At 38.5% G+C, this 26,607-nt stretch overlaps 1 protein-coding gene across 1 annotated transcript in view; it reads left to right on the top strand.

Moving 5' to 3' along the window:
• Window positions 1–11,970, top strand: part of LOC149016701 (Zinc finger C-x8-C-x5-C-x3-H type family protein) — a 45,148-nt gene extending 33,178 nt beyond the window's left edge. The window contains exons 6-10 of the mRNA XM_089154777.1: window positions 10,188–10,408; window positions 10,595–10,686; window positions 10,903–11,137; window positions 11,407–11,476; window positions 11,854–11,970. Coding sequence (XP_089010903.1) covers window positions 10,188–10,408; window positions 10,595–10,686; window positions 10,903–11,137; window positions 11,407–11,476; window positions 11,854–11,928 — 693 coding nt within the window. The 3' untranslated portion in view covers window positions 11,929–11,970. The remainder of the gene's footprint in view (window positions 1–10,187; window positions 10,409–10,594; window positions 10,687–10,902; window positions 11,138–11,406; window positions 11,477–11,853) is intronic.
• Window positions 11,971–26,607: the final 14,637 nt, after the last annotated feature.

Genomic DNA, 26,607 nt, shown 5'->3' with positions numbered 1-26,607 from the left:
TCTGGCATTAACTTTAAGTTACATTCCATGGGAGCGTCTATGGGTTTTGATCCCAACATTCCTGTTTCAAAAAGCAAATCTAGTACATACTTCTGTTGAGATAAGAAGATGCCCTTTTTTGATCGGGCAACTTCTACTCCTAGAAAATACTTTAACTTGCCCAAGTCTTTGGTTTGAAATTTCTCTTGCAAATAGGTCTTTAACCTATCAATTCCTGAAGTGTCATTTCCTGTGATGACAATATCATCAACATAAACTACAAGAAAGATTTTGCCTGGCATCGAGTTTTTAAAGAATACAGAGTGATCACTTTCACAACGAGTCATCCCAAATTCTATTACAACAGTAGTGAATCATCCAAACCATGCTCGAGGTGACTGCTTGAGAACATATAATGATTTGCGGAGGCGACAAACCTTATTCTTCTCCCCCTGAGCAACAAACCCAGGTGGTTGCTCCATATACACTTCCTCATGCAGATCTCCATGAAGGAAGGCATTCTTCACATCCAACTGAAACAAGGGCCACTGGTAGGTAGCGGCAAGAGAGATTAAAATGCGGATGGAAGTAAGCTTGGCAACAGGCGAAAAAGTATCAACATAGTCTACACCATAAACTTGAGCATAGCCCTTGGCAATAAGACGAGCTTTCAGGTGAGCTAAAGAACCATCAGGATTAACTTTCACAGTGAATATCCACCTACAACCAATAGCTTTCTTTCCTGAGGGTAAAGACACAAGATCCCAAGTCTGATTGTCCTCTAAGGCTTGTAATTCTTCGTTCATTGCACTGACCCACCTAGGATTAGATAAGGCTTCAAGAACATTCTTAGGAATAGGATAAGTCTCTATAGTAGATGGAGCAGTAGAGAATCCAGGTGATAAAGTAGAATATGAAATAAAGTTAGAGATGGGATATTGAACACAAGAACGAGTACCCTTCCGAAGAGCAATTGGAATATCAAGGTCAGATTTGGCAGGAACATCCGCAGGATCAACAGACGAAGTCGGCACAGAGGTAGAGACCGTAGGTGCAGAGGGGGAGCCGGTGGTTTTGGACGGCGCATGTACACTTTGGTGATGTCTGGCAGAGGTGGAGGAACTGTACCCTGTGGAAACACACTTTGAAAAATACATAGATCATCATTTAGGTCAGTTAAACTATGAGATTCAGTAGAAAAGGGAGTGGACTCAAAAAAAGACACATCTGTAGTAACAAAATATCTTCGTAAGTCAGAAGAATAACAACGATATCCCTTTTGAGTGCGAGAGTACCCCAAAAAAATACACTTAAGTGCACGAGGATCAAGTTTAGAGATCCCTGGGCGATGATTACGAATGTAACATACACAACCAAATATGCGAGGAGGCAAAGTAAATAAGGGAGATGAAGGAAATAAGAGAGAATGAGGAATGCTAGCTTTTAAGACAGATGAAGGCATCCTGTTAATAAGATAACACGCAGTTGAAACTGCATCAGCCCAAAAGGATTTAGGAACCTTCATATCAAATAAGAGAGAACGGGTGACCTCCAATAAGTGTCTATTTTTTCTTTCTGCAACCCCATTTTGTTGAGGAGTATCAACACAGGAGGATTGGTGAAGAATCCCATTGGAAGCCATAAATTTACAAAAAGGATCAGAGAAATATTCTTTGGCATTATCACTATGAAAAGTACGAATAGGAACACCAAATTGAGTACGAATTTTAGTAACAAAATTGCAAAATATGTCAAATAATTCTGAACGATTTTTCATTAAATAAAGCCAAGTGACTCTTGAAAAGTCATCCACAAATGTAACAAAGTATCTATAACCTGAAGTAGAACTAATAGGAGAGGGTCCCCACACATCAGAATGAACTAGAGAGAAAGGGTGATCTGATCTGTTATTTATACGAGGAGGAAAACTTACACGATGAAGTTTTCCAAATTGACAAGACTCACAGTCCAACTTAGAAAGAGAATGAAAACTTTTATCTACCAATTTTAGGTTTTCCAAAGAGGGATGCCCCAACCGACAATGTATTTGATGGGGGATGGAAATACTAGAACACGCAGTAGAGGATATCTCCTCGAATAGATACAACCCCCCAGACATACGGCCTCTACCAAGCATCTTCTTCGTCGTAAGATCCTGAAATAAACAATATTCAGGAAAGAATTGCACCAAACAGTTATTAGTGGAGGTAAATTTATGAACAGATAATAAGTTAAATGGAAAATTCGGTACATAAAGAACTGAGGGTAGGGTAATGGATGGAGTGAGTTGAACTGTACCCACTCCTTTAACATTGATATGAGAGCCATCAACAAGTGTAACCAAAGAGGATGATGGAACAAAAGAGGAAAATATACCTGTAGCCCCAGTCATATGATCAGAAGCTCCTGAATCAATGACCCATGGGCGAGATGTGGTTGAAAGGCAAACAGTAGCATTACCTGTCTAAACAAGGGTGGCAGCGGCTGAATGTGGTTGAGTGGCCTGAAACTGAGTGAAACGAATATAATCTGTATCAGTCATCTTTACAGTCTTACCCTCAGGATGAACGGTAGTAGTTGGAGATGCTGATTCAGAGGTGATGATTGCATTTGCCATGTGTGGGGGCTTCCCATGAAGCTTCCAACAATACCGTTGAATATGTCCTGGACGACCACAATGATGACAAGTCTTAACTTGTCCTGTACTGTCGGTAGAGTTGTGTGAACCTGGATATTTTTCAGTATTATTTCCTCGAGTTCGTCCTATATTCTGTCCACCAGGGGCATGTCCTCTAGAAATGCCTCGAGAAACTATTGCCAAAGCTGAATTTTCTGTAGAGTTATTGGTACTCTCCCTTGCAACACGAAGAACTCTTGAAAATGTGTCAGCTAATGTGGGTACATGATCACTACCAAGAATCTGTGCTCTAACTGCCTCAAACTCCTTTCCAAGACCTCCCAAGAAACCCATAACAGCTAATTGCTCTCTTTGATTTTGCATAGTTTTGATATCAGAGGAGATAGGTAGAATAGAGTTTAGTTCTTCATACATTCTTTTAAAATCTGCAAAATATTGGGTAATATCTTTACCTTTCCTATTTACTCGATAAAATTCCTGGGACAATTCGTAGATTCTAGCCAGATTATTCTGACCAGAATACAACACATTCAAATACTCCCATAATTCCTTCACAGTTTGTAAGTGAGTAACCAAATCTATAATATTATCGGCCAAGGAATTAAACATCTGCCCAAGTATTCGTGCATCAATAATTGCCCAAGTATCATCATCTTTGGGTACAGTCTTAGTCAAATGATCTATTTGTCCCTGTCCAGTAAGAACAATTTTAACTATAGCCCTCCATTGGTGGAAATTTGATCCACCCTCCAATTTCTTCTCAGTTAACCGATAAGAGGATGAAGAAATAATTTCAGTCATGGTATTTTTATTTGGAATTTCTCCCATAGCCAACACAATTAAAATCAAATCCCAGAAATCAGAAATAGAAATCAGAAATCAGAAATAGAATCAGAATAATTTCCAGATTAATCCCAGAATCAGATTATTCTCATAACCACTTGAGCCAACCGAACCAGAAAACAAACCAATACCAATCGATTTGGACCACTTGAACCTACCGAACCAGAAAACAGATTAAAACCAATCGAACTGGGTTTACCGCAGGTCAGCCTTCTCTTTCACGAAGACTCTCTCTCTCTCTCTCTCTCACTCTTTCTGATCTAGAGCAACAATCAGAAACAAAAAATCACACCAGTTTCTGATCTAAAGCAGTGTCGCAGGTTACTCTTCTCCTTCTCTCTCACTCTGATCTCAAACAGCGTCGGAAGCGAAAAGTCATAGTTCCAGCGACTACTCCGACGGCTGCTTCTTCTTCTCCAAAGATTGTTATTCTCTCAACTCTAAACAGATCAAGAGTGAGGAGGACTACAGAGACACTCTTCCTCAGCCCCAAATCAAAAAAAAAAAAACGAAATATATCTCAAACAAGCGCAGATTCGTACCTGAAAAAAAGTGCAGATTGACCGTAATCATGGACAATCTCTTGCACCGATCTTCAATATCAATCACCGATCTTCAATAAGGAGCTACATCAAAATAATAATCACCAACAAGTGCAGCGTAACTGCATCCTTTTATTTACTGGAAACGACTCCCACACTAGGTACAGTTTCTTTCCCTGATCAACTGTTTGTACTAGTAATTCTTAGAATTGAATAAGAATTACTACAGCTTTAATACCATGTTATTTTGAGAAAGAATAAGGGAGAAGAGATGATGGAAGCCACGATTTAGTTGTGGAGGCTCAGATTGAACTTGGGAGCTCTCCTCAAAATAATATTACTTTATATAGGCTAATTTACAAGTATATTCTATATAGGAAAGCATCAACCAATTTCGATTGGTATAAAACTCTTAACTACCGCCTCTTTTTCCTATCGATTCGATGGATCTGTCATTTCCCAAATTGCCCTTTCCTAACAATATGCTACCCATCTCATTCCCTACTGATGTTCGTTCAGATAGTCCTGAACTGCAGCTCTGTAGTGGTCATCTGCCGCCTCGAGAATTCCGGTCTGAGGGAATTAATAATAAGATAGAGGAATCTGCTCCTATAGCTGTGGTGGTATTCTTGGTGCCTGTGCACATGGTGGTACTATATGCCATCCAAAAATAGACTCTGCAAATGAGTTCGCCATAAGAGACTATGGTCATAATCTCCATAATTGATCCCATAGTACGAACTACCGGAGGACATACCCATATTATTATGTCCTTGAGCGAGAGGGACACCATAAGGACCATAAGCCCCATAAGTAGATGTGGAGCCTATGGACTCATCCAAGCTTATGGATCCCATCGCTTCTGTCAAGTTGTCCTCTGGATCTTCAGGATTTAGGAAAGAACCTACGATACGTATGAGTGGGTGTCATCACCATAACCATATTTGTGCTGCTTCCCCTGGCTCTTCCCCTTTTGGTTGTAGGTTGTAGTACAATAACAATGTCCCTCAGCACCATGATCCTGATCTTGGGTGGCATGTGTGAAGTGAGACTCCCCATTGAATCTTGGGGGGGGGGGGGCTGTGTTTTTTTTGGTAATGGAACGACTAAACTCTCCTGAAGTCCTCCACCACGATAACCATCGTCATCATTTACATCACCTCTAGTCTTATGATCCTTATCGTCACCACCACTATCATCATCATCATCATTATTATCATAATGCCTCTGACTTGGACTGGGAGTGAGTGTATCATCTGGATCGTTGTTGCGCGTGCCATTGCCATCATCCAAGCCTCATCCATAGTAGCAACTACCTCCTGTGCATGTGTCTTCCCATCCTGAGATGCCATGAAATCATCCATATCAACCCTCACAGCTTGAGCAGTCTTTGGGTTAGGCCTCCCTCTAGGATGGTCTAACACCGGCTCACCCCTGTCCATCAACCATTGAGTATCTTGATCCTTTGCATCCACCTCGAAGAGATCGGCAAGGTCAATGTCCTGCACCCTACCCTCAGCCTGTTGCCTAGCTTGTTGTATCTTCAACCTCATGTTGTAGTGGAAAAACGTTAGATCATTTAGGCATTGGATCTCCAACTTGTTCTCCTCTTAGATTGGATCATGTTAAATCTACTCCTGTTCCTCTCGCACCTAGAGACGGGGTAAGTTTAGGAGAGGATCCTGATCGCCAATCTCCTAAGGTTCGCTACACTCTTACCATAAAGAACCCACAGCTTAGCTGTATTATCACAAAAACATTAAGCTAATAGTTTAATACTTAACATATAATCTACTTTTCTGTATTAACCTAAATCAGCGTTTTCTCGTTCCCTAATAGCAGCTTCTGAACTGAAGGACCCAAATGTGCCCCTAAATAGCTTTATCTACAATCATTTGTAATGATGGTTAGCTAAATTCTTAAAAAAATCAAATGCAAGTCCTAAGTCTGAAATCCTTGCTATCTCAACTCGTTGTGGCAAATGATTGGACCATCGGGTCTGGCTCCAACTTTGAAATCACTTGCATCACGACATCGCACAGGTCGGTGTCCAACCCCAAATGTTCGCTATACTGATATTTGAGGTGGAGCTAATAGGCTACACAATTTATAAACTCACAGTCAGAGTTAGGATTGAATGAATTATCAATACCTACAAGGCAACAACCCTTGATAATAACTTACTGGTTTGATGTGCCGATGTATAAGATGATTGGTCCATCGTTTATGAACGATCCTAAAGAAACCCTTGCAGCCTTTGGGTTTGCTCTCTGTATGGCAGTCTTTATATGCTCAATGGTTGCATACAGGTGGGGCATAATGGGCCATCTCATTGAGGAGTCCTCCATATGCAAGACCTTTATAATGAGTTCCATAATATACAACCCAATCCCTACATTTCTCTAGAAATCATCAGATGAAATGGTGGTTTGTGCGTTGTGCCCATTCGCAGCCCAATGTCCTTCAACATGAGGTCGAAAGAATGGGCTGCACAGGGTGTCAAAAAACAATGATACTGAAGTGAACTCATTAACATCTCACTTGCCTTCTTGAAGTTGGAGCCATTGTCTATGACAATTTGGTCATCAACATGCCTAAGATAACCTGTCTGAGGAAATACACAATTTGGATAGAGAAGTCTTGATGAGTGGGTATTGGTTGTGGTATTTAGTGAAACATGAAAGAAACAAAAACATTGAAAATTTGGGGAAACCACAAAACTTGCAGGAAAAAGTCATAGGTTTCTACAAAATTTCCCGGGTTTCCCTCGAATTTTTTCTCATAAACCGGCTAGTTCAGCCAGTTCGGGTCAGGTTTCTATCCAACCTCGAAATTTGAAAGTTTGGACAAAATTTTGACAGTTTTGCTCCAAACTTGGGACTTTTTTGGGTCCCCCAAAGTTTCATTTTGAGGTTTCAAAAATGCAAAATTTCGACCGAATTTTGTACAATTGAGTACAACATGATAAGACCAAGCATGTGAAGATTGATAGATATTTCATCAAAGAGTTGGTTGTATAAGATCCCCACACTGGGAAGATTTTATTTGTTCTGTATTTAGTAAGTTTTGAGTATAAATAAAGTACCTCCTCTGTCTAAAAAGTCGGGATTCCTCCGACTCATCCAACACTTTAACACCATATTAAAAGATTGGGGCAATTGAGCTTGATGTCAGGGAGACAGTCCCTTTATTTATAATATAGGATGAGCTGTAAAAGTTAAATATTTACCCACAATGCAACATTGCTAAAGCCCTGTGAGAAGTCAAGCTCTTAAGAATCAAACCTGTTGCTGAAGCGAAGGAGAAGTCAAGAGAGAAGCAGAAGAAGAAGAACTAGCAGTAGTGTACGATTCTGGATTAACTTCCTAGAATCGCTGGCTGGTCTTATTTGTAGCTTTCAATACTCAAATTACAACTCGAGAGACAAGTAACCTTGTCCTCTAAAAAAGGACACAAAATTACAACTGCAGGACATAATAGACTGAAATAGAATTTTGCTCAAAATAGAAAGAATATAAAAGGAAGGTATGAAAATAGTAACAATTGAGAATAGAAACTAAGTCACACTAATTCTTCAAAACTTGTGCACCAGTGATTATTCTCAAAAAATAGAATCTTAGTAACTTGAGCCCCAAGACTGCTGCCCCAAGTCTTGCATACCAAGGCAACAGCCATAAAGCTTGTGCAATTCTCAACAAACCCCATAGACAATTCTACCTTATACCCTTTTTTATATTTTGGATGAATAAACTATGATTTCCAAAAACTGTACAACGAAGGATTTTTTTTTTGGGAGGGGGTGGGGGTGGGGGTGGGGTGAGGAGCAGCCCTTAATTAGTATCCCGGTACCCATTACCATACCTTTAAGAATTAATTTCCTGTACCCCCTTTTTAAATAGCCAGCTATAATGTAGTAATGTACCCCTCTTTGTCTGAACGAATATCAACAGAAACCCTAACGCTAACGGTGTTAGCTTACAACTTTAAAAAGTAATAATAATATAAAAGACCCCTTTACCTTGTTATATCATTTCATATAATCCTCTTAATTGATGATGTCAACAGAAACCCTAAAACTGCTGCGGTTAGCTTACAACCCTAATAAATATATAAAAGACCCCTTTACCCTATTATAGCATTTCATATAATCCATCTGATTGATAATTCTATCCTTACCCTCTTATTCTTCTTCTTCAAAACTATACTTTAAAGCTGAGACCAATTAAAGAATTTTTAAATCTGAATTACAAGCCCAAGCAAATAGAAATTCTGAAATTAATTAGTAACACCAATTTAAATCCAAAAGTTTGATTGGTCTCCTACTTTGATCAAACTCAACCCTAAGTAGAATCCACTAAAACCCCAGATTACATAAATAGATGATGGCTAGACTCAATGAAATTAACAAAAATTTTCATTCTAATCTAAAAAGATTGATTCTCAAGCCAGGCGAGGCACTCGACATGCCGGTGAGGCACACTGAGCAAGTACGAGAAATTCGCCCTGCTCCACTTTCAACAAAGCAAGGACCACTACTAACTATCTTGGTGTCGAAGCCGGATGAGATCAACAGCTGGTTCGGGGTGGTCAACCTTCTCTCTTTTAGAATGGGAATCAATTAGAATGTTCTGTCCTTACAGGAATGAGTGAGCGGAGAGAGCATTCGGCCCTCTGGCATAGAAGAGAGTGATGGTATTTGGTTGCCACCAGCTCGTAAACACACCCAATGGCATTGACTGCATGGGATCGAAAGACTTCCGGTTTCATTCCAAATTCAAGAATACGTCTGATACGTTTGATTGGTCTGTGTGCCTCTCTTATTACTTTTTTGTATCCCCCTGTTTCTCGGATACAATTTGATCCTTCTATGGCCAAATCTCAATTTGTGGAAAGCGAGTAGAGTCGGATTCCAAGTCCAAGCGCTAGTGGTAGAAGCTAGTCGCTAGAAGCGAACTTCCGGGCCGGGAAGGAGTGAAGAAAACTACAGGGTGGTCGGAGACCAGGGCTGTAGTCAAAAGGGCATGACGTCTATAGACGTTGCGATCCCGGATCAACTTGCACTGGGCGTAATGGTCCTTCTCCATGTACCCAGTATGATATAACGGGTGGTTATGCTTTGCCCTGCCGAGCAGCATGCCCCTTCTGTGAACGTAATATAGACCAAAGAGGCAACGGCTTAGCGAGTGCTCATGTTACGTTGACATGTTAGTATGCGCATCTTCTCTTGTGTACCTCTCTTGGTTTGTTTTCTCTGTAATAGATATATTCAGTCTTTTCCAATCTGCAATACTGACAACTAGTTTTGTCAGAGGACAAGAAGAGAGAGGGAAGGATAGGATACCAAATCTGGAATCAAAATATGCTGAAATTAGGACCTGTTATAACCTCGTCAAGTGATCTCCCTGGGTCAGATTTGACTCATTGTTTTCTTTCTGCTCCTGTGGAAAACTGTAAACACGAAACAGCTCCTACAGAATCTCCCTCTTTCTAAAGAGACAGGCAGAAGTTTTTATATTTGGTTTGCTGGCTAAAAGGATGAATAAGCCAGAATAAGAGGAATGAAATAATCAATTGGCAAAAATTTGTTCGACTCAGATTTTGGGTAAATCTGCTAAGCCTGGTCTTTTTCTACAGGAATTGAAGAGATACAAATCACAAACCACCAAAAATCTTACAAAAGAATGTTGGTTGTGTATTGGCTTCATCAAGGTGAACTAATGCTCCGTTTCTGGTATGAGGTCTAGGAGATTAATGGCCTCAGGGAAACCTCATTTGATGACGAAGAAAAGTTTTGGTTTTCCAGTGGATGCTTTGCTTATTTGATTAGGGTTTGGGTTCTGTTTTTTAGCGGCAAGAGGTTAGGGATTTGGAGTTCTATGTCATTACAAATTGTAGCTCCTCTTCTTTTGGGGCCACTTGGAGAAATGTTACTTGATGACATCATCACTTTAGCAGAAACCAACTAACATAGTGGACCACCTTGATATCACTGTGGCAAAGTATGGAGGTACACATAGTTTCTTCACAGAGAGGGGGGGGGGGGGGACATTGTATTGGTACATGAAATTTACCCTGCTTTTAATTAGCATGTTCTTTTATTTACACTTTGATGATATTACAGTAGCTAAGTGCATATCATGTTCTATTGTGTTAAACTTAAGTGAATGTGTTGATTACCTTTACAGGTTGAAAGAGAAAGGAACTTGCTGAACTCAAAGTTAATTGAATTTGATAACTTACTTCGTAATCCGTATGTGATATCTTCGAATTGTAGTTCCACTGGGGGAAGCTCATTCTCTGGTATCAATTCAAATGCATCTGTCTTATCCATTCCAAATAGTAGACCTCCTTCAGTCTCAAGTTTTAGTCAATTGGGCTCGTCACTTAATCTGGGAGGCAGTACATGGTGAGGTTCCATTTCTACCCAAATTCTTGGGGGTTATCTGGTTCGAATTGGAGATGTGCAGAATTATTATTAAGTGCCTTTTTAATTATAAATTCATAATACTGGAGGGCAAATTGTGTATTCTGCAGCTTCCATCTCAGAAAAGCATTAACTTCAGCAATTTACGTAAAACATTTGTTTTTTCAGGTCTCCTGTGTCATCAACCAATGCTATTGGGCAATCAATTTCTATACAAACTACAGGACTTGGGATGGACAACTTGACATTTGGCAGCAAAGGTGTTAAGATATATAATTCAGAAATTTGGAACTTATGTATGCAAGCTGCATAGTGTTCTGTAGCCATCTATGTTGCAGAATCTTTAGGGAGTTTCAAACTTATGCATGCAGGCTGTGTGGCTCTTGACTTCCATCTATGCTGCAGTAGTTTTTTGTGAGTTCAAAACTAATTCATGCAGGCTGAATCATAGTTTTTAATTGCCATCTTTGATGCAGAACCTTTTGCGAGTCAGCAGCCTATGCAGGCATTTACAAGTGCTGCAACCTTCAATATTCCAAATGTCGGCGGCAGTGACTCTGGTGCTGGAATTAACCCATTTCATTTTTCTTCACCAATGCCATTGCCAACGCAATTTCCCAAATATGCAACTAACGAGTCAAACTTACTTCTAAATGGGGGTAAATTTTCTGCAAATGTGGTTGGACAAGCATCCATGGAAACTAATTCTGTGTAAGTCCATTGAAGGTGTCTTTTCTAGAGGCAAGAATGCATTGAACACTTAGATTGTATAGAAAGAGTCCTATTAAATGTAGGAATAAAATGATTTTTACACTTGAGATCCTTATGCTGATCTTCAGTTAAGTTGGGCGGCAATTTGCTTATTGCCTTTTAGTTGTCCACTTTTTTGTGCTTTAACTCATTTTATACCTACACAATATTTGTCTCTCTTGAATGGAATGCTATTTCTTCACCATTGGTTCGGCATCCTGTTTCTGCAGGGATAGCAAGAAAATAGATGTTACTGCTGGGGATGGAAGGATTTGGCTAAAAGACTGGGAACCTGGGGAGGTAAAGGAAATAATATCCAAATAGATTAGTGACTGAAATTGCTTTACCTTCCAAAATGGGCTTATCCACATGAGATAAGCTGGTGACACCAAAACATTGGTGTCATAAGAGTTCTTTTAGCTCTCTCTCTCTCTCTCTCTCTCTCTCTCTCTCTCTGGTGGTTGGTTGTTGGTGGTGGTGATATTATAATGGCATATTTATGGTTATTTGGAGTCATTGGCGTGCGCTTTATTAGTTTATCATGTTTAACCTTTTCTTTTCTTGCTATTTTACATCACGAGCTGAAACCAACAGAGGTATGGTCTTATCACTGCACTTTGGGGCCGGGATTTCTTGTATATTGTTCTGTAGATACTGAATAGTATTACTTTCTGCAGATTCCAGAAGAAGAACCTCCACAAGAGTTCATATTTCCAGATCCTGGTGTTAGATCCAATCAGAAGGGAAGATGAAAGTAATATTGACAACTGGATGAAGGACCATATCAGTTGATGCTGGGGGAAGGGGGGGGGGGTGCATGGTGCTTGCCTTTATCTTACTGGCTGTTTACTCTTCCTCTCTTGTACATTTTTCCCGTTTTCACCTTTGACTGTAAATGAGAGAAGTTGGATCGAAATGGAGTCATTTCCACCATTTAGACCGCTGGATCTTCTTGTTTGGTGACGGCAATGGGAAGTGTCATTGAAAGCTCATCTTGCAAGTACATGTTAGCCCGTTTGTTTTGTATGGTTTTATCCCCATCTTTATGCCTAGTGAAAAGTAACAATTCATTATTCATTACATGATAATTCATTAGTTCGACCGTGTGAAACAGACGGAGGAATGAAGCGAGTGGCTGTTAGTGTGCTCGATGCCAACACTCCCATTTGCTTCTCTCTCCTCAAAGGAGGTGGGGGCAGCACAGGCATGCTGGTAGGAGCAAAGTTTAAAATCTCCGCTCTTCTTAGTATCAAGACAAGGTCAAGATAACCAAGATTTCACGAAAAATCTAGTTAAACATGGCAAAATGAAGTACCATGTTTGGTCGAGTGTTTTGATAGGTTTTAAGATGTTTTAGCGATTTTTATTTGCCGCAGTGACGACTGCCAATAGTGAGTAATTATGATCTCACTATGAAAGGAAGTGCAGGGGTAAATATGAGTTTTTCTTTGTACATTTAAAGGTTTTCTATTTTGTAAATGTATAAAATGAAATCCCTGGTTCCACCCAATTCTAAATCCCTAATTTAAAAATCCTAGTTGGAGACAAGCCAAGGATGCAAGGATTCTGTCTTAGGCTCTTTTTGGTATCAATTATCATTGTCAATTATGAGAAATTTTCATTATTTTAAATTGTTTGGCATCTATTCTTAATTTTATTTTTATTTAAAATAATAGAAAAACCTCCAAAATCCATAATGAACTTTTTGTCCATTATGGATTATAATGAGAATTTCATTATCTTCATTTGTGTAAGTTACTTAAAGTTTTATAAGGAAGATGAGGGTAAAATAGTCAATACACATTCTTTTATAACAACCATACTTTTTCCTTCTTTTCTCACTTGTTTACTATCATTTTTTAACAATTTTTTTATCTTAACACCAAACTTATTTTTCATTTCATAATTTATTTTCGATAAAATTCACCAAACCATTTTTCATTCTTGACTAATAATGAATTCTTGTACTTATTTATTTTAAATAGGCATAATAGAGAATGAGAATTGATACCAAAAAGAGCCTCAGTCTCTCAGTTCCAAAACCGTCTTTGAAAATAAAATGAAAAGTAAATGTTCGAGACCTGTTGAGATGGAGCTATTCGTCCGAAGTAGTAGTTATTCTGCAGTTATTTCCTCTCATTTTTCCACGTCTTTGTTTTGTATTTAAAATGACTATTTGTAGATAGACGATAAGCTTAGAAACCTACGAAAAAGCAAGGTTTAAGTATCGGTATCGAGTATCCTATCAGTCAGGTGATTTTAAGAGAAGTATCGTCCTGTATCGAGTATTGTATCACTCTAGCTAATGTATTTAGTGTCATTCAATGGAGAGATGTATTGAGATGTGTCATATCGGGTGGGTCAAATATGGATACGAATCGGCTAGTATCATATGGTATTGTGGGATACTTAAAACCTTGGGAAAAAGTATGAGTGATTCTATGCTGTAGTTGGAGTATGTCCAAGATGGACGGAAGCCAAGATGAAACTAATATATATATATTTTTTTTTGGTAAGAAAGAGATTAATCTTCTTGTATCCACACCTCTCGTTCAAATTTTATACCTACAGCAAGCCATTCCTTTATGATTTCTCATGCTCAGGCTGTTTATTCCATCAGATTTCACACATCCATTTTTATTTCCTATTCTCCAATTAAGGTCCAAGAAATAGGGACTTAGAATTTGGGGTTTCATTTTATAAATTTACGAAATAGTAAACCTTTAAATATAGTAAAAAATAAAATAAAAAATTGTAATGTATGTATATATATAAACAAACACAAACACTTGTATTTTCTTTCAAAACCTTTAGATTTATTCTTATACAGTGACGAGATCATAAAAGGCTCGCTGTTGATAGCAATCGCTGCCGCAAATAAAATCCTGTACGGGTTTGATTTTTGGCGTATAACTTAATTTGAGATCAACTTATGCAATGACCAGGTTACTTTTTTACTAGAACCTTACACAAACTGGTGATCTTGATTTGTACATGTATATGGTTGCATGGAGACGAAACTGGATTATGTATTTTTATAAATCTAAGCCTAGATATACAAGAAAATGTAGAATTTTTTATTAAAATACAAGAAAAAATATTGAGAAATAGTCAAATTTTGATTATAATTTCTATTATACAATCCCTTGAAATTCTTGAAATTTCATCAAAATATTCAAATTCATTTTTTTTCCCAGAAGAAAACTCTCGAAGTACAACAGAGTCTAAGTCATCTGTTGTACATTCCAAAGAATACAAGATTCTGAGGCAATACGAAGATCAACTAACAAAATATCACAAAAAGTAACAGTAGAGAGTTCCTTGGCCAAGTCCAAAAAAATGGGAACAAGAAAATAGAGCCACAGATGCCCCAGTGGGACTTGAAGTACTGAGTTGAAAAAACTATAGCCGGATGAGACTTCCCTTAAGCCCCTGTGTACTGCATCCTTGGCACCATGTGATATCGTCATAACCCCTCAGTCCAAAGAACTAGTTCATGGGTCAGCCCAGATCCATCTGCTGGGCCTAGGCTCCTCTTCGAACAGCGGCAGCACCAAGGCTTCTCCTCCCGAGAAGTGGCCTGAGGGCCCAAACCCGAATTCTCTCTCCTAGCAAGGCAAGAGCGTTCTACGTGGCAAGAATCATGATGTGTGGGTCCCGTTACCCTGCAACTGGCTGCCCCTGTCAGAAGCCTGACACACGTAAAGATCTTTTCGAGCCTTGGGATGGCAGCATACCCAGCTCTTTTCATGGATTTCCACCGCGTCAAACAAAGAGGTCACTGAGACGTAGCCCTCTGATGGGACGCCCTGGCAGCTATGGCGACTCTCTTATTCACGCCTGGAGCCCTTAAACCGCAAAGGCCATTTCCACCTTCCATCTCATCAAATCAGCATCCAAGGGCTATGAAGCATACTATCTTTTGAGGTATGGCTCAATTATATAATTCCTCACCATGCTTGAACGGGGTAAGCTCTACACACTCCAGCCATCCTTCATTACCTTTCTGACCCTTCAAGAGCATGATCTTCATCATCTCTGGGGGCTCTTTACTCTTTAATGGAGTCTCTGATTATTTGGCCTGGACTAACTCGATCGTCGGAGGTGGCTTCCCGTCCTCAGAGGCGGCCCACTTTCACATTCTTTTGGTTTCAGGAGCAGAGGCTGAATCAGAAGCAAACCATGTGGTCAAGATCATATTTCTTGCACTAACACAGCTTCAGCCTTTGAATCAAACTCTTTATTCATAACTCTTAACCACACAACATCCATTCAGGATAATTAAAAAATAATAATAAATAAATAAATAGCCCCACTGCCACCGATCCGCAAGAGGGACTCAGACACCTTTAACAACCAAAGTTGGATACATTACTTTGTGCCAATCATCAACAGAAGTAATGCCCCTAGAGAGAGAAGGAACTTCCTGGATTCCGGAAGTTATATGTACACCAGAAACAGGAGAAGATAGATGCAGTTCATTAAGCCAAAAAAAAAAAAAAGTGTACCGACTTTACTTGGATGAAATTTCTCCCTTTCTTTCTTTTTTGTTGGTAAAAAATTTCTCCCTTTCTTAACACAAGCATTCCTAGCTTTCCCAATATACAAATAAATCAGCCACCAAAAACTGAGAAGCAATACCCAAAGGCCCTGCTATTGAGCACATGTTTCGCATAACAGCAACTTAAAAATAGATGCCATAATGATTCTAAACGGTGAGCACATAAAAGGACAACCCGTATCAGCATTATTGTATCATTTTGCTGTTTCCCCTTAATAGCTAGGCAGGCCATTATTTAGCAACTTCCGCAGAAAATTTTATACCTAGATGAAGTTTAAAAAACTTAAAAGAGCTTCCACCATTTTAGATACTTGACTCCGCGAAAATTAGAATTAGGAGAAAGATACAGAGCAGTCCGCTGTATAGAAAAATGAGCCTAATTTGGAGAGCGTACTAAACCAATGGTTATCTGCCGAAGATAGCTTGGAATGGAGAATCTTGATAGCAAAGTAAGAAGGTAACAAGCTCTTAAGCAGCCTAATATCCCACTCGCCATTAGATCACAACTGATTAACCCATTTGATAAAAGGATCTTTGAAGAGACTAAGGGGAATCGAATGGGATGGAATAGAAGGGATCCAAGCTGACTATTTAAATTATTGAGAAAAAAATATCAAAGACGGTTCACTCTTTTCCCACCCGTGTAAAAAATTGACGAAGAAAAAGAAATACAACAAAGGTATTCGTGAATAATGTCTATGAATAGTGTATGTGTGGGGTCCACGTAGATAGTAATTGTGCGGGACCCACGTAAAAGATAAAATAATGATTACAAAAAGAACACAGACACAAAAATATACGTGGTTCGACTTTGCCTATATCACGGGCATAATGAGACTTTTCACCATGAGATAGTACAAATACAACACTTGTATAGTGTTTAGATTTATAACCAAACCAATCCTATACCCGAAACTCGATACCCTTGTACACCCTCTCTCAACTCACACTCTCAACCCTTGAAGAGTTTCAAACCCACTACTCCAACACAGATACACTTCACTCAACTCTCAGAACCTTGTACTTGATGAGTTCTCTCGTTGATAGATCATTTAATTGCATTAATATTATATCAAATCCTTTGTATTTTAATGAGACTAATTGGTTGTTTTATTTGGATATGGACAGATTATAGCATTTGAATTTCAAATCTATAAAAAGAATGGTTAGAACCATATTGGCACATTTTTAAATCAAATCAAAGAATCACACCCAAACTAAGATGGAAGATTTGATTATGTCCAAAGCTAGAGGTTTGATCTTTGTCCAAATCAGAAGGATTTTCGTAAAAAGTTTTAATTCAACAAGCAAATATTTCGTTCTCTTTTGCGATCAGACATCTAAGGAAGAAGCTGAATTGGAAAGTGACTAAATTGGAAACCATTGCATTGGCCAAGATGAAGAAAGAAAACAACTGAATTGGGAAGAATTGCATTGCCAAAGCGAACGATGGAAATAACAGAATTGGAAAGAATGCAGAATTGACAAGAATCCTCTACAAGAAGGAACTCATTTTCAGAGATTGAAGAAGACACACAAGCTACAACAAGAGGAAGCCACAGTCCTGAGGAAGAACGGCACAATATTTTCTATTTTCATTTCTTTGTTTTTACTTTCCATGTCCAGCTAATTCTAGCTTTCGATTAAGATTAATGGAAGTTTGATTTTCGCCAATTGTGAGACTTCGGATAATTAGTTTTCTTTAATTCTCAGGTATTTATGCGTTTTCCATATTTATTATGTTATTGTATTAATCCTTAGACAAGAGGCCTGTTGTTTTATGATTAATACAATACTTAGTCAATTAGAATAATTATTTATTATTCTTATATAGTGACAAATAGCATTCTCGAATGGGTAATCAATGCCCTGGAGAGTTTGCTATGAGAATATATATCCTAGTTTAAATAAACAAGGCTTTTCCGGGTTTATTGACTGGGGATTGGGTCTTTTAATTGTTTATGCGATTAATAGACATAACTCAAAGGACAGATCCGAAGGTTATGTTTATTAATTAGGGAATAACTCAAAGGACAGATCCGAAGGTTATCAATAAAGTAGGGAAAGATTGGTTGTTAGAGGACTGATACTCAATGACCATAACCAATCTACCCGAAATTAAAGTTTTTATTTTTTAAGTCAATGATCAATTGAGAGAATCAATTCTGAAGTTGAATCTTGATCGAAAGTTTTTATTATTCTAATTTTTTTGTTAACTAATGCATTCGTTTATTTTTTTTTAATTTGTTGATTCAAAACTCCCCAATTTTTATTTAAGAATAAATCTTCACCAATCTCTGTGGATTCGACCCTACTCACTACTAATACAAATTCAGTTGAGAGAAGGATTATCTTTGGTGGATTCGACACCCATCACTCGCTCTCTTGTTCGTATCTCAAGCAAACCCCCCACTCCTATTTATAGATGGAGGGGGATGTTAAAAGAGAGAAAAACAAAACTTTTCTTATTTATTGTTTTTGTCTCCTTTGTCATAAATAGGTGGGTGAGAGAAAGAATGATGAATTTTGTCAAAGAAAGTGCCTACCTCATTAATGGATTGTCACCCATACGAGATTTAGAGAGATCAAGAGAGATTTTCTCTCTTTCACTTAATCAAATATTGTGGCTAGAGATAAATATCATTTTCCTCATTTTTTCGGTGACTATTTGTCACTTTATGAGGAGGACCCCAAATAAATTTCGTTTCAGACCTTGTTTTGTATTGTCGAGGTTGAGACAACCAAATTTTTAAAATTTTATCAAAATCTAGCAAGATTTTGTGCATCACTAGGAGTGTGGTGCAAATTTCGGTTGAAGAAAATTGAAATGAAACCTGTGGTGAATTTAGATTTGCGAGATTTCGATTGGTTTTGAGACTTTCATGAAGGTTGCTTCGACCTGCAACCCCTTTTTTGCTGATTTTTTTGTAATTTCAACACATTTTTTTATTATCTAATTCCAGTCATTCCTATGTCTTCCATCACACTATTTGCTCCTTTTTTTTTTGGGAATTTTGGAAGATTTTTGCAAGGTTTTCCTCAAAACTTCCCATTTTTCAATTTTTGCTTTGTAGATCGCTTAAATGGTCTTGTATGGCTATGGGATTAATATCTGTTTAGTTTCGGACTATGATTTATAATTGTGTGTTCAATTTTATAAAGTTTGTATTTCTCAAAACTTTTCATGTGATAGTGTACTTGAATGATAATTTTTTCCTTATTTTTTTTTTAATTATTATTATTATAAACAAAATGCCAATTACATTGTATTCATTATGTTTTAAATAGGTTTAGGCAAAAAATTAGATTAAAAACCCATAAAAGGACTGAAACAGTGAAACTTACTGATGAATGTTGTAGGAATAAGTTTCAATTTTTAACTGAAATTTCATTTGAAACCACCATATCTCAGGTTTTTGGCTTGGTCAAAACCGTCTTTAAAACTGAAATTCTACTCTTTGCTTAGCAGCAGTGGTTTAGGGTTGACAGTTCGGCATCTGGGGACAAGCTTGAGGATAGGGGTGTCAATTTGTAGCCCGAACCGCTAAAACCGAACAGCACAGACCTGTTATAGCCTGAACTGGCCCAAACTAAACCTTAATGGGCTGAGGGTGGCGGAGCCCGCACTAGCCCGAACCCATACCGCAACCCGTTTACAACTTGTTTTGTAGTTTTAATTTATATAGTATTGGAATCATCATATTACCACTAGGTAGTTGGTATAGACAATTAGCAAATTAACAAAATTAAGCATGAATTCAAAGATCAAATAATCATTCTACTACGTTTAAGGGACAATCAGAAGGCTTAAGTATGAAAGTCCAATTGAATGTATTAAGTTTGTTTAAATTGAGTAAATACTTATCCAACCTAGATGTATTTATCAAACTAAATATCAACCCAAAAACAAAATGGATTTCATAGTAGGGAGAAAAAAATATATACATTTTCACAAAACAAGAACCCAATTTCAAAACAATCAATCGTAGCAAAAATGGGAATTCAAAAGTGTTTTTGGTTTGAAGATTTGTTTTTTAAGTACCATTTAGTGGAGCCTGAGGAATGAGCTTGCAATCTCTATGTTACTACTTACTGTCTAGGTTCTTGGTTTCTATAGGTGGGTGGGTTTTCTACAACGTGGAATAACTTTTAATTTTTTAATGGAAATTGACCAATAGCAATTTTGCTTTGCATGGAATTTTGACTTTTGTTGTAGGGTGCTCAATTGGTTTTTCTTGTTCTTGTTCTTCTTCTTGCACACCATAAACTATTAGTCAACCCGAGTCTAAATTGTTAACCCAAAAAAGTTAGTTAGCCCGAGCCCAAACCACACCAAACTGAAATTGGCCCCAAACCGTTATTTTTCTAATGGGTCGTATTTGGCTATATATATTTCAGCCTGAAACCTTTGCGCCCAACACGAAACGCCCCAAAACCGCATTGTTGACACCCCTAGTTGAGAAGGATAAAAAGGTAAATAGAGTTCTAACCGTCGGACGTCATACCTGGGAAAGTACTACGTTCAGTCAGGCTGCGTTTGTTTGCTGGAATAAAGGTGGGGTGGGAAAAAAGGGGTGGGAAAATTCTTGAAAAATGTGTAGATTTCTTACTTTTCCTTTAAATCCTAAAATGGTAGAGTGTTTGGTTGCTTGGGGTGGGAAAGTGGGAGACAAGGTTCCTTGAATCAACGAACCTTGTCTGCTGATGTGGCAGTTCAACTTTCCCACCCCATGCTATTTTAAAACCCCACATATTTGGTGGGATTTTGTGGAAAAGTTGGGAAAAGTAAAAAGTGGGACCCACCCCATCACTTTTCCACAAAACCCTTTCCTTTCCTTTTCTTCTCCCTCACCCCACTACATGTGGGACCCACATGTTTTTTTTTCCCACCCCACCTTTGCAAACAAACGCAGCCTAAGCTGAGAACGGTGTGGATGATGCCACGTCACCGAAATGAATTGGAACCATTGATTAAAGGCATGTGGTATTTCTGGACATTTAAGTGAACCAAACCGGTAGACCGTTCTGGCTCAACGGTTCCAAACCCAGTTCTGGACCGAACCGAACCGAAACTGACTGAAATTTCAAAATGCCAAATCAAGGGAAAAAGCCCTGTTTTACTTTCTTCTTCTTCTTCTTCATTCTTCAGAACGGCGAACGAGAGAGAGAGAGAGAGATCGTGCGAACAAGAGAAAGAGATCAGTTCACAGAGAGAGGTTACGGTTCTTACTACATTTGCATTCTCGTCTTGCATTTGCTTCTTCATTCTCAAATAACTGAAAGAGAGAGAGAGAGAGCTGCAAATGGTTATTTCATTCTCAAATCTATGAACGAAAGAGAAACAATGGTATAATATATTTTGATGAGAGAGAGAGAGAGAGCTGCATACTTCCTTGAGATGGTTCTTCATTTTTCTTTTGTCTTTTTTCTCCTGATGAAACTTTCTAAGACATTACGCCATATTTTTCAATATTTTTTTATTTAGAAACACTAGTATATAACGTCTTTTCCTGATAGACCAGGGGAGGGGTATCATGAATTAGGTCTTCATGTGCAGGCTTCATTTGTCTCGTGACAACCATAATAATAGATCATTTTCCTGATAGAGGGGGAAAAAAGGAAGAGGGAAGCTGGCATTGAGTTAAGCATAGTTCCGTGAACTGATCTAGTTATTATTGACCAAGCTGTTTCTCTACTTTATTCTATATTGAATATTGATTTAGCTAATTGTCATGACTTATGATTAATACAGCTTCTATAGTATGTGGAAAGTGTTTTTGTATGGTTAAATTTGAAGTAATTCATAACTGGTAGCAATATGGTACCAATTCAACTACTTATTGAAGATCTTCAATTTAAAAGAATGCATCACAACTGCTTCTATTTGCTGCATATAGGAAGTGCTACAACAATCTTTCTTCAATTTTTTATTTTGTGATCTTCAAACCCAATTTCCTTATAAAAGATTGGTGAAAGCTATGTTGTGGAAGGTGATGAGCAGGTTTATTAAAAAGCACTAGTTGGGTTTAATCTATCTGCTCAAATGGCACATGATTTTGGTAAATGCACTAATAAATTTATGTTTACTTATAAGTAACAGGAGTTTACATTAAGCTTTTGGAAGAAGATCCATGGCATGTAGTCACTTATCAGGATGCATTTCTAGGGACAATGTTGGTAGGTTGCACTACAAGAAGACACATGCCCTCTACCATGCCAAGCATGTGAAATCGTGCAAAATCCTAATCCGAAAATTCATAGTGTAGATCCGAAGACCCTGTATGTTTTGGAAGAAGAGGTGACTTGTATGATGTTGGACTTGGAAGATGGACTTTGAGTACAGTGTTGACATTTAGACCATCATAGATAGTTTCTATATGTTATTCTCGAATTTTCCTATTAATTTCGGAGTGTTTCGATGTGTTTCGACGAGTTTCCTACCAAAGCTGGAAGTTACTGTCTGTACATAGTAGCTTTGGTCGATCCTCTTGGTTGATGACATCAACCAAGACCATCGACCAAAGGTGTGCCTACTTACCTCTGTTTTGCCTCCGTTTTGTCTCCAATCATTACCAAGACCATCGACCAAAGGTGTGCCTACTTACCTCTATTTTGCCTCCGTTTTGTCTCCAATCATTAGAGTTTGTTTCCTTTGTTCTATACATGTTTGTTTAGAATTGTTTAGGTGATTTTGGACTTGCTCTTTGATCTCTTACTTGAAGGTTGCAAAGTCGAATATAAGATGAGTACGTTCACTCACAATTTACATAATTGAATTCTAAATTTTGTTAGATTGCGTTTGCATATGTTAGCTACTATTTAGAACTCTTTTCTATATTGTTTAACTTCTGCAATTATAGTACGTTATTCATGATTTGATATACATACTGTTATTGATTATGAATAATGTTATTGTGAATTGGACTATATTGTGATATGTATGGAATCATGATGTGATGTGATTGCCTATGTTGTAGTTGTGGAATGAGGAATGCCCTTTTGGTGTTTCTGTTATTGGATATCAGTGGAGGTGGTATGGGACACTTTCCGTAATTATTGGTTGACATACCTAAGTTTGGTCTAGAAGTGTTTGGTTAGGGAAAACCCCGTCATAGCTGACCCTATCGGAAGGGGTATCGAGACCGAGTGACCCGTGGCAGCAATGGGGATTTGTGAGCACTCAAGACCGGTATCCAACCCATGAGAAGACACAAATCACATTGTGGGGGCCATTCATTGGTAGTGTTGCATTTAATAGACTTGGGCTCATGGGCGCCCAAGAAGGCGAGAAGCATGAGGGGACACAAGAGCTTCCTGTTTATTATGTGTGAATGACCAATAAGGTTAAGAGTCTACGTAGATGGGAAGGAGATGGTGACTCTAGGGGAAAAGGTACCGGAAATGATCGCAGGAAGCGAAGAATTGACGTATCCGACCCTAAAGTAGATGTGACTCAGTAGATGACTTGCATTGGGCCAAGTATAACTTTGACACGCACCAATACTCATACTAATGGTGGTGAGCGATAGTGTTGACCTAAACCCCAGCCATGGAATGTTCGAGAAGGATGCATTGACCCAATTACCGCGAAGAACCCAAAAGACCGAGAAGGTTGAGGGAGAGTGATTTGAGACCTACTCAGAGGAATATGGTGATTTATCTTGATGCGTGTTTTCCAATAGAGACCAATATACTTAGAGTTAGAAGTATACTTGCATTCATTGTCTCATATCATTGCATCATGTTTGCTTTGAACTGCTTGTAGTTGTTTATTGTGATTGAACTACTTGCTGGGTTCTTTTGAGCTCACCCTTCTGGGGCATATGTTTTTAGATGACTTTGCAGGAATTGAAGAGATCCCGTGTGCTAGTACGGAAGACCCTTCCCTATATGGTTACAGTTACGGATATCATTGGAAAAGATTATGACCTGTGATACGACCAGTACACCGATGTGGACCACACTGATGGCTCCTATTGATAGTAGCAGATATCGTCTCATTCGTTGGTGGTATCGTGAGTTAGAAGCTGATCGAAAGTTGCAGGAGCATAAACCTAAGGTGAACAAGATGAAGACTAAAGAAGAAGAAGAGCCCATGGAAGATTTAGAATAATCCTAGACTTTTGTTTTAAATGTAATAGCTTTAGACTTACTTTAGAGATTCGATCTACCTTCTGCATTTATGTGTAGAGTTATTTTTCGCTATACTCTACAGTTATCTTTTTTATTGGTGTCTTTTATTCCGCACTTTGATATATTTTTGTGATCCTTCTAAGATATATACTTTGATTGTTTTTCTTAAATTAATTGAATACAATGATTTGTTCTTGCTCTTGATTGTGTTATTGTGCTATGTGAATATAATCGCCCTAAACTTGATCTTCAAAACTGTGGATCACACACTCGGATATTCTAGATAGAGTACCGGCTGGGTAGATCTGACAAAGCAGGTGTGAAGATTCGTGGTATCGTGGCTGCAGCAGGACCAATAGCTAGCAATCCCACATGAAGGGAGTTCGGGTGGTACATAATAGGGCTTTACTCGCATAATAATTTAGAGAAAAGAGAAGCTCCTCCAATAAGAAAACTTAGTGTTGTGAGGAAATATGGTCCCGATCCTCCCCCCTCGGGAGAGAGGCACCCCCCTCGGGAGAGATGCACCCCCCCTCGGGAGAGATGCACCTCCCTCGGGTTGATGCATCTCTTCCCTCATAAAGGGTCCCGAGTGCCTCACTCGGGACAAATACACCTCTCTTGGTTATCTGATTTCTTCCTTGAAGAAGGTCCCGAGGGCCTCATTCGGGAGAGACACCTCCCATGTGGGATGGCTCACCTCATCCCTGAAGAAGGTCCCGAGGGCCTCATTTGAGAGAGACACCTCCCTCTTGGGCAGGTTCATTTATTCGTCGGAGAAGTGCCACACTTGGGAAAAATATCCAACTCTAGCATTTCTCAGAAGATTCTCTTGACTAAGTCAAGAAGAGTTAGTTACGCATAAACACTCAGCATTTCTATTCCGAGAATTGGGGAGGTGAGTCAGCATAACGGCGTTATCAGGTGCGACAAAGAAGGAGCCGTTATTCCACTACTCCACTCACTCCTCAACTATCGATCCGGAATCTAAGGAATCGCCGCCTCCAGGTAACTTCTATATAAACCTACCTCCAACATGGAGAAAGGTAACGAGAACTTTCATCTGAGTACTTACTCATTACGTTCTTGAGAACTCTCTCAAGAACCATTATTGTTACATAGGCTGATTTGAGCGTCGGAGGCGGTTCCCCGGCCAAAACTAGGCCGGACCGTTCTTGCTTTCTTTGTGTGTGCAGGCATCTCAGTTATTCCAACTTGGTTGGAGAGCACTTAAGGTGGTCATCTCAATATCCGACTCTCGAAGAAGTTCTATACACAACACTTAGCTTTGCAGGTATTATCAGTAATTTCAAGAAATCCTTTCTCGTTGTATAAATGCCAAACCCAATAAAGTACAAGGGGATTAGTCTAGCAGTATTCATTCAATAGTAATTTTTCTAGAAATAAGACACATTCATACTCAAAAATGAAAATACTAGATTCAGTCCTGATGCAAAAGGGTAAGAACTTAAACAAAGACTTACTCCATCTCTACCGATTAACCTGCAAAAGAAGATTCATAATCTAGCCAAGGAACATTGAACATTGAGAAAAGACGGCCAGGTGGATGGGATTTAAATTAGCCTAAACCAACAAAACTTAATGAACCAACGAAAATAAATATGGAAATTAAACCAAAACATAACTTAGAGCCATAGCCAAGATACATGATCATGCTTATACCCATGGGAATTGAAAAATCAAGTTATCTATTTAAGTCCACTTTTTATCCAGGAACATACCCTGAAACTTGCACGCATACAATGGATACAAATAGAAATAGAGAAAGAAAAACTTAAAACACAAAGAAATCTCGAACATACAATTTCTTCTATTTCATTTAAGACATTACCAACAGGCAACAGCCCTTTCCGAACATAAACTTTCTTCTATTTCATTTTGACTGAATTTAAATTTGTATGAAAGAAAAATAGGAAAATAAAACACTAAAAAACCTGAATTAGTAAATTTCAGAAGTAAATAAGGGATGAGACAACTTGTTCACTGGAGGCTTATCAAGGAAGCAAAATGCAAGAAGCCCTAAGCTTTTTTCTTTTATTTTTTATCCTTAAGAAAAAGTAAAAATATGGAACCAAATCGTTAGAACAACTCAGTGCGAGATCAAATCCATCAAACTTTAATGAGATTAAGACCTCCATTAGAACAAATCGTTGACCTTTGTGTTCGTTCTTGCACACAAGTCGAATGAAATCGTCCGTAGCGTAGTAGGAAGCCCTAAGCTCTATCTCTCTCTTTCACGCAACTCTCTCTTTTGTTCGCAAATTTGAGAATGTAATCACCGTTCACAGCTCTCTCTCTCTCTCTCTCTCTCTCTCTCATTCGCAGTTCAGTAGAATGAAGAAGAATGAAAAAAATAGGGCTTTTTCCCTCAATTTGGCATTTTGAAATGACACTCGGTGTTTGGAATCGTTGAGCCGGAACGGTCTACCGATTTGATTTACTTATGTCCTAAAATACCACATGCGTTTAATCAAGGATTCCAATTCATTTCGGTGATATGGCTTCATTGTCACCGTGCATTAATTGTACAACACTGAAGCAAAATCAATCTTTTCCCTTGCGCAGTAAAACATACCAACACAAACCGAATTAATACTACCGATAAGCGGTCCAGGAGAAGACCTCTCCGATATCAAAGTAAAGATGATAAGGATGATAATGTCCCTTGGATATGCTAATTATATCAGCTTCCACGAAAATGTGTGCTAGACACGAT

The sequence above is a fragment of the Hakea prostrata genome, chromosome 5, assembly GCF_041222555.1.
Source record: "Hakea prostrata isolate BN-2017 chromosome 5, UWA_Hpros_2, whole genome shotgun sequence".
In the NCBI taxonomy this organism is placed as follows: Eukaryota; Viridiplantae; Streptophyta; class Magnoliopsida; order Proteales; family Proteaceae; genus Hakea; species Hakea prostrata.
The sequence above is the reverse complement of the archived record's forward strand: the minus strand, read 5'-3'. Positions and strand labels throughout refer to the sequence as shown.